The 13,431-nt window shown below is 37.3% G+C and overlaps 1 protein-coding gene across 1 annotated transcript in view; it reads left to right on the top strand.

The window, feature by feature from the left end:
* BCO1 (beta-carotene oxygenase 1) overlaps positions 1–13,162 on the top strand; it is a 39,692-nt gene extending 26,530 nt beyond the window's left edge. Inside the window, exons 4-13 of the mRNA XM_086758339.1 lie at positions 744–872; positions 1,610–1,739; positions 3,188–3,335; positions 4,101–4,248; positions 4,920–5,140; positions 5,977–6,234; positions 7,370–7,472; positions 8,316–8,410; positions 10,476–10,587; positions 11,251–13,162. Coding sequence (XP_086614465.1) covers positions 744–872; positions 1,610–1,739; positions 3,188–3,335; positions 4,101–4,248; positions 4,920–5,140; positions 5,977–6,234; positions 7,370–7,472; positions 8,316–8,410; positions 10,476–10,587; positions 11,251–11,423 — 1,517 coding nt within the window. The 3' untranslated portion in view covers positions 11,424–13,162. The remainder of the gene's footprint in view (positions 1–743; positions 873–1,609; positions 1,740–3,187; positions 3,336–4,100; positions 4,249–4,919; positions 5,141–5,976; positions 6,235–7,369; positions 7,473–8,315; positions 8,411–10,475; positions 10,588–11,250) is intronic.
* Positions 13,163–13,431: the final 269 nt, after the last annotated feature.

The following is a 13,431-nucleotide window of genomic DNA, read 5'->3' as shown; positions in this document are numbered from 1 at the left end:
CTCAGGAGGCATACACACAAAGAAGTGAAGCTTTTAATTTAATCTCTGATATGCTTTTGTTCAGCTCTAATGACATTCTTTAATTGTTATTCTGTGTTTCCAATGGTAAGTAATATATTTCTTGCAGGGATTTGATGAGGAACATTTCATATTCACACCTCAGTAGTACTTATATGTTTTCAGTATAATATGCCTACCCTTTATTTGTGTTCAAACCACCAACACTCTGACTAGTGTCACAAAAGCACTCCCCAAATGACATTACGTTATGTTGTGTAATTTCATTAATTAAATTTTTACTGGAATTCATTTAGCCTGTACTTTAAATTGATGTGCTGAAGGCCAATGCAAGTCATAACCTATAAAATATGTTTCTTTCTGATAAGCTCTAGCTTTTCCTGGCATGAGTAAAAGGGTTTAAATGTATCACTTTAAAATCTGAGTGTGGAGAAGAAAGGTCCAACTTTATTTAATTTGTGATATTTTGCAAATTACATTCCAGCAACCTCATCTTCTTACAGTAATCTCATATAGCAATATTCATGCATTATATTACTATTGCCACATTTTTAAGCAGGTTATATTTTCATTAACCTAAACACCAACACAACTATATGCTGTGACAAATCTTGACTTACACCCATAGTCTGTCTGCTTATACAAAGCCTATGCCCAAGGAAAATTGTCCTGCAACACGCCCCTCACCTAAATTAACAGATACTGTATCTCCTTTTTATTTATAGGCCAGCTGCCCACTTGGTTGCAAGGGACACTTCTCCGAAATGGCCCAGGGATGCACACCATAGGGGACACTAAGTATAACCACTGGTTTGATGGCTTGGCTCTGCTGCATAGCTTTACGTTTAAAAACGGTAAGTTGTAGCACCGCAGTTTAAAAGGCGAGGTGGTGACTGCTTTGGGGAAAGTCTCTCCAAACACATGTACACCTCACTCTCCACAGGAGCAGCAGGAGTGTCTGCAGGGCTGTTATCAGAGATGGATTATGTTGTCCTTTTTACTGGAGTGCCAAAGTTCAATAACAGCTGCACTGCAGGATAGCCCGCAACCGGCTCTGAGCAGGGCACTGCAGGGCAGCCTTTGCCTTCCACCCAGCGCAAGAAAACCTCTATTGTTTCACACTGGATCAACCAAAAGTACTGTAATATCCGGAAGCTTTTCTGTTGTGGATGAACAACCTAGTTTCAGGGAAGACTAACATTCCCCTTTTGGGATTTGGTTGCAGCTATAACAGCTGCCAGGAATGAAACTGGGCCACTGTGTCACTTCACATATCAAACATGACTTATGTATACCGCAAGCAGTTCTCCTACTTCTCATCTTTATGGATGGGAATTATCCAAATGTATTGGGAATCAAAGCAGCTAGACAAATTGTTACCAATGTCAGCAGTCACAAGAACAGTCCTGGGTTCCTCAGAGAGCTGAAAAAGCCTTCCAAACCAGGGAGTTAGGGGTGTTCTTGGCTTCATTGCAAACTTTTCTCAGCTAAAATACATCTGCTTGAGAAACTCTTTTTCTGACTTCACCTATGATGATTTTCTAAAGACCTCAGATTGAAATGTGATTGAAACCTGTTTGGCCTTTGTCAGGTGAAGTTTACTACAGAAGTAAGTATCTCCGAAGTGACACATACAACTGCAATATAGAAGCAAATCGAATCGTGGTGTCTGAGTTTGGAACTATGGCTTATCCAGATCCATGCAAAAACATATTTGCCAAGTAAGCAATGGTTTTTTTTTTTCCAATAAGATACTTCTATCTACTTCTCTCTGCAGCACAGATGTCTTTCTGTTTGCCCTTGACATGTCTTTACAAACCAGAAATTCACTTTGTAGATTTACAATTGCCAAATACTGACAAGGCCAAGAGATGAATTCAGCACTGTAGGCTCTATGGGCTACTCTAAGGCAAATATTTTAAATTCATTCTGTCAGCAGTATTGGCTGTTTTGCTCACTATTGCAAGTAGATTTTGTTGTAATTTTGAAAAAGCAAATATTTTATTTTTCAAGGAAAAGATTAAGAGGTGGGGAAGGAATTTATGCAAAGTTAATTCAACAAAAATAAGAAAAGCATCAATAATTAAAAAAAATAGAAAAACTTCTGGATTAAAAACCATTTTTACAAAAAAAGAAAAGAAAGTGATGAAAAATGTCAATTGTTTCTTGAGTCATGAGAAGTGCTTCAACGGACTGCACCCATAAGCCTTAGCTAATCTTATGTTCAACATCAGAACCACTTGGGATGATTGCAGTAGCTGCTTTCCTACCGTTAGAAAGGATGATAGGCTGCACATGAGAGACAAGGTGTAAGCTGTCATGTTATCGCCTCTCTTGTGTGCAAAGTTGCCTGTGAATATTCCCTGACAAATGCAAGTAGCTTACCCATCTCTTCTTCCCGTCTGAACTGCCTCTAATGACCTCAAATTTGATCCTGGGTAAGAGCACGTGGATCCTGGGTAAGAGCACGTTGCAAAACAGTTGATGTAAGTTGTTACCCTGAGATGAGATGCTTTTCTTCCCTCTCCCAGCAGTAATAGGGTAACACTAGCATTTTAAGTTCAAAAGGGATATAAGCAACTTTGCCTTAGTTTCAAGTGAATTTGATAAAATCCTACGCTAATCAGGAAAACTGTCAAACCCGTATGTGAAGTTGGATCTTCTTTGAAATCATAATGGTGATATGGGGTAACACTGGGAACAAAAATATTCCATCAGGGAGTATATGAATCCATCTATTTTGTGAAGGCATACTCTGAAAAACCTACCAGCTTTTAGACAGAAACTGTTAAGTCAAATTCTCACAGTGTGTGCACAGGAGAGCGTGTAATTAGCCCAGTCCCAGTAAACCAGTGGATAAGTTAGAGCTGACAGCAGGACTGGACCTGGATGCTTATTTGCATATGGAAAAACAGGTGCATGCATGTCCTTAACCCTCGCCCAGGCCAAGGGCGTTGAAGAAGTCCATCTCCTCTGCTTTTCCACCGTTCCCACCCAGGCAATGTCAGAGCGGCCAGAGGAGCGCGCGGCGGGGGAGAGGCAGAGCCAGCTCCCTGACCCTACTGCTCTGCACAGCCCCCACGGCTCGGGGCACTTCTGCCTGGGGTAAAAGCTGATACAGCTTCGGCCGCGCCGGTGAACCGATACCAAATTTCCCTCTGTTGTACAGGGCATTCACATATTTGTCTCACACCATTCCTGAGTTCACAGACAACTGCCTGATCAACATTATGAAAACTGGGGATGATTTTTATGCTACCAGTGAGACAAACTTCATCAGGAAAATTAATCCGCAGACTCTGGAGACGCTAGAGAAGGTATAAACAACTGTCTGTCATCCTGGTTCCTTATCTGCTAATGAATACAGTTTCAGACTGTCTCCTTAAACATGACACAAGCCTGGAAAGAGACTCTTCTACTATTCCCTTACTTTTGAAATCATGGTAAAGTGAAATAGTGAAGATATCAGATCTCTTAAGAACTCATGAGTTAACTCCCAATTAACTCCCAAGTAGTCTGGGAAAAGCTAAGCTTGTGACATGATTATTTTGGATGATTGCCATTATTACGCATCTGTAGTTATAAAGTGATTTACATAACTTTCAAGTACCTTATGCAAGATATTACTAATTAAAATGAAATCTTGACATATTGATATATGCAATGACTTTTTTTTTTCTGGCATGCAGTATAATTTGAGTATAATTTCCAAGCTTTAAATCAAATAGAAATATCTTTGCTCAAGAAGATTGCTAGACTCGGAGCCCTACTAAATAAACTGCATTCAGGATGAACTGGGCATTTGCAGAGTAACCTCTGTAGCCAATCCTCTCATTATGTTATGTGACTGCAAGGGAGAGGTGGAGGTAATTCAAATTCTGTAACTTCTTTTAGCCTTGAATTAGGAAATCATGCGAGTACCTACACAACTCATTTGGCTTAATTATTTCAGTTTCAAGGCCTTTTGAAAATGGGGTACCAGTAAAAGGCTGCCAGTGTTAAAAAAACTGGTGGCTTTGTGGTGTTAGCTGAGACAAATTTTAATTCTCTTACACATTTCTGAAAATTGTATCATTTTCCAGGTTGACTACAGCAAATATGTAGCTGTAAACCTGGCAACTTCTCACCCCCACTATGACAGCGCTGGCAATACTCTCAACATGGGTACTTCAATAGTTGATAAAGGGAAGACAAAATACATTCTATTTAAGATTCCTCCCCCTGTGCCGGGTAAGATATGTATTCATCAGCATTTTCTAGAAATTTGTTAGCAATTTGTTTTCTTCTGAGGTTCAGGGGTGGTGATAAAGCTCTTATGGAAACTGATGGCATTCATTTTCTTAATTTTAACTTAGTGTGAACTTAATATTAACTGCTTACCTTGTCCAGGCATGTACTATTACAAAAGTTCATCTTGAATACTGTGTAAACAGAGTATTTCAGTATGATGAACATTGCTTTTAAAAGAATTTGACTTAGAATATTACTAGAGTGAACTAACTCTTTTAGAAGAATTTCCATTCCCTATATTGTGATGTGTAGAGTGAGCGTGAACAGAAACAATTTTATCTATAGGGCAGTATATATAATTTGGAGTTGTAAATTTTAATTTTCTTCATAAATTAAAATGCTGATACTGTGAATACAGGGAAGCATAACACCAAATAATACCTAATATAGAGTTAATTCCTCTCTAACCTGGACTAGACTGGACCTTGCTGAAATACTGTCCCTTGTTCACAGAGCAAATAACTTGCTCTTTTTCCTTCAAGGTAATCGTCTTTTTTGTGTTGTTTAAAATCAGCTGCTAATGTGATGTCTGTCTTCTTGGTTGAACAGTCAAGAAGATTGGATTGGCATTTATTATAAATATAATTGTATTTCTTATCATTTATGTTCAGAAAAAGAAAAGAAGAAATCTTGTTTTAAACATCTGGAAGTGGTGTGCTCCATCCCTTCTCGCTCTCTGCTCCACCCAAGCTACTACCATAGCTTTGGGATCACAGAAAATTACATTGTCTTCGTAGAGCAGCCATTCAAACTGGATATTGTCAAAATGGCAACTGCTTACATCCGAGGCGTGAACTGGGCTTCCTGCCTAGTCTACAATAAGGAAGATAAGGTATTTTCCTAACGCTGAGCAATGGAGTCAGCCAGGCCAGTAACCTCTTCCACGCTGTTCTGTTTTTCATATGGTTCATTAATTTCAGTAATCCCTCATTTTTCTTCAACCCTTGACTTTCATGTTACACATTTCTTTTAGAAGTATATTTTTTAATACTATCTCCCATACCTAAAAATTTCACAAATAAATATCTGATGCTGAAGTGCTTGAGAAAGAGGATAGTTTGGCATTGTTAGAAATGTTGTCTGCCAGCAGAGAAACTCCAAACTGCACCAGCATCCCAGACACATACAGTTGCTCCTGGACCAAACAGAACATTGTATATTGTGGATGAGATCAGCTCTAAATCCTTTGCATCAGATAGGAGAGCCAAACTGGTGGAAAAGCTTGCATCCAGCAAAAGGAGGAAAAAAACCTATTTTCTAAGGACCTTATTTCCACATATTCTGTCCATCAATAAGTGGGGCATGCTTGGGTAGAGGGCAGCAGCACAGACCACCACAGAAACTCTGGACTAAGGCAGATGTATTTAAGTTAAAAATAGAGCAAGGGATTTTCCAGGTTTTACCGGAAAACTTCAATCCTCACCCTAGTCCAAACAGTAATTTGCAACAGTAAGATGAGTTTAAAGCACTTCCACATTTTTTCACTCCTGTATTTTCTGGTGTTCAGGTTGGAATCTCTTGTCTCCTAGCAGCAAATCCTGAATACTTAATATGCTTCAGTAGAAACAGACAATACATAGAATGTTGATGGCTACCAATAGAAAACCATTTCCTAAATAACTATTTGCTGATCATTAATGGTTTTAAATAATGTTTCCTGTTTTTCAGACTTGGTTTCACTTTGTAGACAAGAAGACTAAAAAAGAAGTATCCACTAAGTTTTATACCGATGCTATGGTGCTTTTTCACCATATAAATGCTTATGAAGAGGACGGACACATTATTTTTGATATTATTGCCTATACAGACAATAGCTTATATGATATGTTCTATTTAAAAAACCTGACTAAAGACTTTGAAAAGAACAACAAGCTTACCTCCATACCAACCTGCAAGCGATTTGTTGTTCCTCTGCAGTACGACAAGGTAGAAAGAAAGTGGCTTTTTAATCTGTTCTTTGATCGGTAATTTAAAATACATCAGTGTGAAGAATTGGTGAATTATTAGTTGCCAGCCCTTATGTGCAATTTTCTGATTCTTTAAAAAGCACATATATACAAGTTGTGCAGGAGTTTTGTTTTGTGTATGTATTGTGAGAAAGGGCAATGAGTTACATGGGTCTAGGTTCTGATACCATCCTTTATGAGGAACAGGGCTATCGAGCATAGGTAATTTCCTTACCAGTGAGATTACTTGTAAGATGCTATCAAATACGAGCAGATATATCAACTTGGCTGTTGACTGAAAGGGCATGCGTGAGGTTTTGCACAATCTGTTTCTTCCACTTTACTGGAAGCCTATATATAACATACGCATGCTCCCGACTGTTGCAATGGTTTTATTAAAATTAGAAGATTTAATTTAAGTGTGAGATTTACCAGGAAGAGGAAAGATTTTATCTTTCAGTTTAATTTAAAACATCATTTTACATCATTGTTTGCAGGGCAGATTTTATACTGCCCAGCAACTTGGGCAAGTTTCTGCCTGATACATTTGGAATGCATAATACTTTTTCTTTCTACATCCTAGAATCTTGCTGCTTTGCTCATGTCTCAAAAATAGTTACACAGCAGTGACCAAAGATGTGTTGGATCATACCAGCTATCCAAACTTCCCTGCAATCTTAAGAATTCAGCAAGAGCATATTAAAAACAAGAGTGCATTACACCTATTTTTGCACTTGATTTACGGCAGGTGCAAAAAAACCCTAACCTTGGGGACTTTTAGCGGGAATTCGATACCTAATTCCTTGAGACCCATCTTCATTAATTAAATTTGCAAACTATGTAATCCATTAATTGTGCTTCTGGAACATAGCCATGTCTATCTAAACCTTTCAAAAGGTTCAGTGTGATTCAGAATGATTACACTATGATATATTAAACAAGATTTTTAATGAAAAGGTCAGAATCTAATGTTACAAGATACGAAGGAACTTCTTGAAGCTGAATTATTTGTTTAATCCTCAAATTGCCTATATTAATACCAAACCTGATGAAAGATCTAAATTATAAGCATATTCTTAGACACACATTACTTTTTCAGCATATGTCTCTTTCAGGATGCCGAAGTAGGTTCTAATCTAGTCACATTTCCATCTACTGCAACTGCTGTAAAAGAGAAAGATGGCAGCATCTATTGCCAGCCTGAAATACTCTGTGAAGGTGAGACACACCCATGATACAAACCTCAAACGTGTTCTCTTACACACACATAGGTGCATTCTAATAATGCCTAATAGCTGTTCATATATGTAAGATCTGTATAAAGCTAAAAGAAACAAAAATTTTAATTAATATGCTTAGTGTAGATATTGACAATCTCTTTCTCTTCCTTCTTTCCCTCCTCTGAGTCTATGCAGTAATCTAGGGCCCTGAACATCCCAGATGTATTTTTATCAAGACTGAAATCCTTTAAATGTCTGAAGTTATATTAGTTTTATATTAATATAGGATCCCAAGTCTGATCTTAGAACTATTAATATGGCTTGCAAATCTAGTTGTTAGAAGAGTAATTTTAGTTAAATAGGTCTGTTAAAAATAGTAACTTCAGTTATTGCTGTATTTTAAAAAGATTGCCTTTGAAAGTGGATTTTTAAACTTTTTTGAGGGGCAGTAACAGGAATAGGTAAAGATAAATAGGTATTTACCTAAAGTGAAAGTAATTTCTTAGAATAGTAGCCTACAGTTTTATCTCAGATGTTCACATCTCATGTATTTATGAAGAAACAAAACAAAACAAACCAACCAGACTCTCATAAATTCTAGTATAATGAATCCCTAAGAATGAAAACATTTTTGAACTAACAACTCCGGCTTAATTATGTTGTGTTAATGTCCATCTGCAGCTCTTTAGAAATTCAGACATACAAAACCTATACAACACCTGTTTTTAAATACTGGCAAAGTTTTTCCCAGAGCAAAACTTCCTGAAACTGGCATATGTAAATATACATTTGAGTTATTTTTCTTCTCTTGTTCCTAAGTCTTGAACTTTATTTTACCCAGGGATAGAACTGCCTCGCATCAACTACGACTACAACAGCAAAAAATACAAGTACTTCTTTGCAACAGGAGTCCAGTGGAGTCCGGTTCCTACAAAGGTACAATCAACATTTACAGAGTCAGAAACTGTATTTATAGAACACAATTCAAATTTAAGCAGCTACAGTAGACCACGTTTTTCTAGTTTGACCTAAAATGTAGCCTAATTTGCATTCACACATGCAACTTCAAAGCATATGGTTCTGAGGCTAGAAACTGAACTCTTTTTTCAAGATCAAGTTAAAGCTTCTGAATGGTGACACTGCAGTTGGGTACTATGTTCATAAACATCAGCACTTGAGAGCTGGGAGATGAAAAGTTGGACATACATACAATTAAAACAGCCTCATTGGGCCAAACTGTAGGAAAAAATATATCTTAATTTTACTAGTTGAAAATCTGAAACATATTATCAGCTGTTAAAAACATTTACTACCATAGGCAGCAGAACAAATGCTTTCTTACAGATGTGACTTGAGATTGGGATCTCAAGTATTCAAGTGTGAATGAGTTTCTGTCAAAACTTTTCCCATTGGTGGGTCATTCACATGCAAAGAAACATGAAATGCCTAAATTCTTCTAAGGGTAAGCTCATGTTGTACCATTTCCCCTATAAAGTATTAATAAACTCCAGCTTCTTATATTTGATAAGCTTTACATTTCCACAAAGTCCCTTGAACACAATAGTTACTGAGACCCTCGGTTTTCTGCTAAATTAGGCTGAAGTTCTGTAATGTGCCAAGAGCTATGCAGGAGAGAGTAGGAAAAAGAAGTACTAAACAGACATACATCTATTATATTTTTTCCCCTTAGAAAACCTAACTAAAAAAATAAGTTATTGCAATAGTATCTAATAAATTAAAATATTAAAACAATATCTAATTTTTCAGAAAGCTTTATCTTTTGCTAGTTGTGTGCATGATGCCAACATTTCAGGAGACAGCCTACAGTACCAGTAGGTTAAGATGAAAAGTATTAATAGTTGAAGGTAAGGATACTGTACAGAGAAACTCACTCTTCAAAATTTTGTTCTGTGATTGTAAGGCAGAGCAAATTTAGTTGGTTCTTATATATACAATTACCACAACTGATTACAAAATAAAGCTGGATTTCTGCATGGTGCAAGAAAATTTATTGCAGCACATCTGACAGTAGCTCAAACAAATCTGCAAGTTTGTGATTTCCAGTGCAGATAATCCCTGCTTGACTTAAATATAATAAAAAATGCTATTAGAAGATTTTTTTTTTTCGCATCAGTTGCTCTTTAATGAATGCAGGCGCAACAGCCATGTGTAATCCTTAGGTAAAGTCTGTCAGCAAAATTGCTGTCATGTTGGTTAGAAGGGAGAATTCTTCCAAATTCTTTCTCCAGCAATCTGAATAGTTTCATTTTTGTGTAAACTTATTTTTTTAATAGAAGTCACAACCGAAAAGAATGTAAATGCATCTGTATGGGTAGAGGAAAGGCCTTAATAGAATTGAACTGAAAATGCCTTGCATCCCCACTGGCGACTGGTTTGGTCAGGCACTTGACTCAGCAATGAGGTGTAAATCTGTACTCTGTTACTTCAGGTAATACCAGTATCTGTGTGGAATTCTTGGCCCATTGGTTTACTCTTTACACATCACTATTAATAGCTTTCTGGCATATATACCTTACTTAACAATAGAAGACCTTAAGAAACGTTGAGGTCACAATAAAGGGAAAATAATTCACAGGATTAGAAAAGGGAAAGTTTAAATTCTGTTTCCTGCTTTACTACAGAATTGCAGTGATTTGGCACAAGTCACTTAAATCTTCTGGGCCTTGGTCTCTTACTCTATATAGTAAGGGCATTATTTATGATCTGTTAGTAGTTTGTAAAATACTTAAAGCCCATAAATGAAATATGCACTTGTAATCTAATGAAATAAAATGAAAATAACATTGTGTGATTATGCAGCCACTAAAAGTGACTCCAAAGTTTAACATTTTTCAGGTGTATCCTTCTTGTGATGACACATACCTTGTTCCTTAACTCTTAGCTTTGGTCCCCCATGCCAGCAGTCTGTTCATGTTGTACTTTTGGAATAAACCACTGTCTGGGTCACTGACATTTTTCTTTTCTGGTCACAACAATTCAGATTGTCAAATTTAATATTGAGACAAAGGAGATGCTCCACTGGGGAGAGGACCACTGCTGGCCATCTGAGCCCATTTTCGTTCCCAGGCCTGATGCAAGAGAAGAGGATGATGGTAAAATAATTACAACATTCTGAAAGCTGGGGTTACATGAGTTTTGCATTAAATTTTACAAGTTTCATTGTTCTCAGTCAAGAAAGCTGGGTTGATGCTTCCACTGTGACATTAAAATTAGCACCAGCCATTTTACACCTGCAGACAAAAAAAACAAAGCAACAATAGACCAAAATCAGCCTGCGTAACATCCCAACGTAGCCATAAACGATAAAACCAATGCTTAGACTTTCCAGAGAGCCACTCAGAGCTGGATTTATCAATCGTTTGGAGCAGCTGAAGCTGTGGAAAGTCAGTGTTGTTACAGATGAGAACGTGAAGTGGCAAGTATCCCTGTAATCTCAATCCAGTTCTGTTCTCAGGTGACTCCTTGCAAAGGCACACGGCAAATAGCTGAAAGGATAAGTCCCAAGACTGCCAGGCATATGATTTAGTGTTGGTTTACTTTTCTCCTTCCCAATGAACTGCAAGTGGACCAGAAAAAAGCACAGAAGAGAAGCATTCCTTAGTTCTTTAGCAGTCTCAGTCAGACTTCTTGATCTAGTAAGCACTTGCAGTTTGTGTCCTAAAATTCTTGGGAAACAAGAATTGGTTTTGTTTGTGTTATTTTTTCTGTTTGGCGTAACTAGTACGTGCTTCTAATTCTTCATTTGTATGTCACAGGCATTGTTTTGACCTGTGTTGTGATGTCTGATCCAAAACGAGCGCCCTTCCTACTTGTCTTGGATGCTAAAACATTCAAAGAATTGGGCCGAGCCACAGTAGATGTAGAAATGCACCTGGACCTGCATGGAATGTTTATACCGGAGAAAGATTTGAAGACTGAGACTGAGTAAAATTCTGTTTGTCCTATTACACAGAATGAGACAACCTTCTACTGAGTGTGGGATAATATCATTCAGGAACAACCTTATCTTATTACAATAAATGACAAAATATAATCTCTTCAATAACTGTATATAATCTCTTATAAGAGATAGCAATAACTTTTATTGCAAATAATTATATGCACAACTGGAACATGACTATTCCAAAAGAAGAATGATCAGTATTAAGTACTAATGTTGTATACAGCTCACGAGGCAGGGAATAGGAGACAAAGGTAACAAGAAATGTTTTATTTGAATGGAATATAGCTTTCTGAGAAAATGAAATATGTATTCAGACGGTGATGTATGGCATGAGTCACATGTCTACAGCTCATGCAACTTTCATGGACTATTTCAAGACTGCAGCTCAGTATGCAGGTTGTCTCCTACCAGAAAACCTCACGTTGAACTATCTGCTATGATAGTAATAATTCATGGCAATGCATTCTCTTGGTGCTTGATTTCTCCACTATAACCAAAGTATTACATTGAGGTGCTACAACTTTCTAATTTAGAACCTAAAAAAACTTGCTTTGCTAATAATTTCATGGTGTATTTTTCCCTTTTATGTTGGCAAAACCAAGTAACTTGAAATAGAATATATAGTTTTGTCTGTCATTCAGTTATACCTTAGCTCTATGCAATCTTAAGCACTTTGTATTTAAGTAAGTTTTCCTTGAGGAGAATATCTGACATCACATTCCATGTAATTAGATTATTACATTGTGTAAAAGATAAACAGGAATGTAGTATTTATTAATATTCCTAATAGTCTCTGTTAGTAACAGTATGTATACGAATGAGAGCAGCATATTTCTAGCAGAACTCAAATACACATGGTCAACAAATTGTTTAGGTGAAAGAGTGAAAGACCTAATTTAGGCCTCATCTGAACTACACAGTAGCTGAAACTACACGCTATGGTTGCTATAGCTAAGCCTTGGCTTTACTGTCTGCTTAGGAGCGTCCATGTTCTGACACGGGTTTGTCGTTGCCTGTAACAGATGCTTCCTAATAAAAGTGCACAGCTCTCATTCGTAGGCACAATTTAAAAGCAAGTTTCAACATCGAGTTCAAATGCCAGGTATACTGCGACTGTTTCTTGTTATAGGAATGGCATTTCCTAATCCCCTGAGCATATTTCTGGTTTCTGATTTGGGACACTGATTTTTCTTTAAATTAGAGCTTTTTTTTTCTTTGAATTGCATTTTCCTGTTGTAGCTACTTTTGCTGTTGGGGGCATCTTTACTGATGGAGCAAACTAGGAATCCATCCGTCCATTTCAGGTGTTCATCTGCTCTGTACGTATCACCACACGATTCGGGTATCTCTTACTCTTACATACGCGCTCTTGCAGTATCTCTGGTCCTCACTCTGTTTTACAGGTAGGAAAGAGAATTAAATCATTGTCATTTACTGTCTCCCCATCACATAAGAATCTGGCCTTTGGTGACTTGTTCATGATTACATAAGGTGTTTATGGCACAGCAGGAGTTGAACCAACATCATCCACAGTTCTTTGCTCTGTAACAACTATACCTCCCTTTATCTGCTTAAGTCTTTGCAGTTTGTAAGTGTAAAGAATATACAGGCTATTTTTAATGTTAAAAAGTCACTGTCATCAGATCTAGAATTAAGATACGCAGTTTTGGGCATTCAAATGTTTATATATTCCATAAAATGGAAATAAACACTTCAGTAAGGTGTGTCTGCAGAAATAGTCATCTTCAGTGTTTGCTCAGAGCCTCATCCAGCCTGGCCTTGAACGTAGTGTTATGTTCCTGGATGATCATGAGTTTGGATGCAGGAGTTACCTGATTCCTGAGGAGCTAATTCTTACTGGCAGAGATGGCATGATAGGGAAATATTCATCATAAAAGCAAATCAGATTTGTTATCTGCAGTCTAAGAAAGCAAATGTGTTGTTTATGTTCATGTACACGGGGAGAGGCTGTTCATTAGGGCCTGTTGTGATA

This window comes from Chlamydotis macqueenii, chromosome 13 (genome assembly GCF_036417535.1).
Source record: "Chlamydotis macqueenii isolate bChlMac1 chromosome 13, bChlMac1.mat, whole genome shotgun sequence".
Classification (NCBI taxonomy): domain Eukaryota; kingdom Metazoa; phylum Chordata; class Aves; order Otidiformes; family Otididae; genus Chlamydotis; species Chlamydotis macqueenii.
The sequence above is the reverse complement of the archived record's forward strand: the minus strand, read 5'-3'. Positions and strand labels throughout refer to the sequence as shown.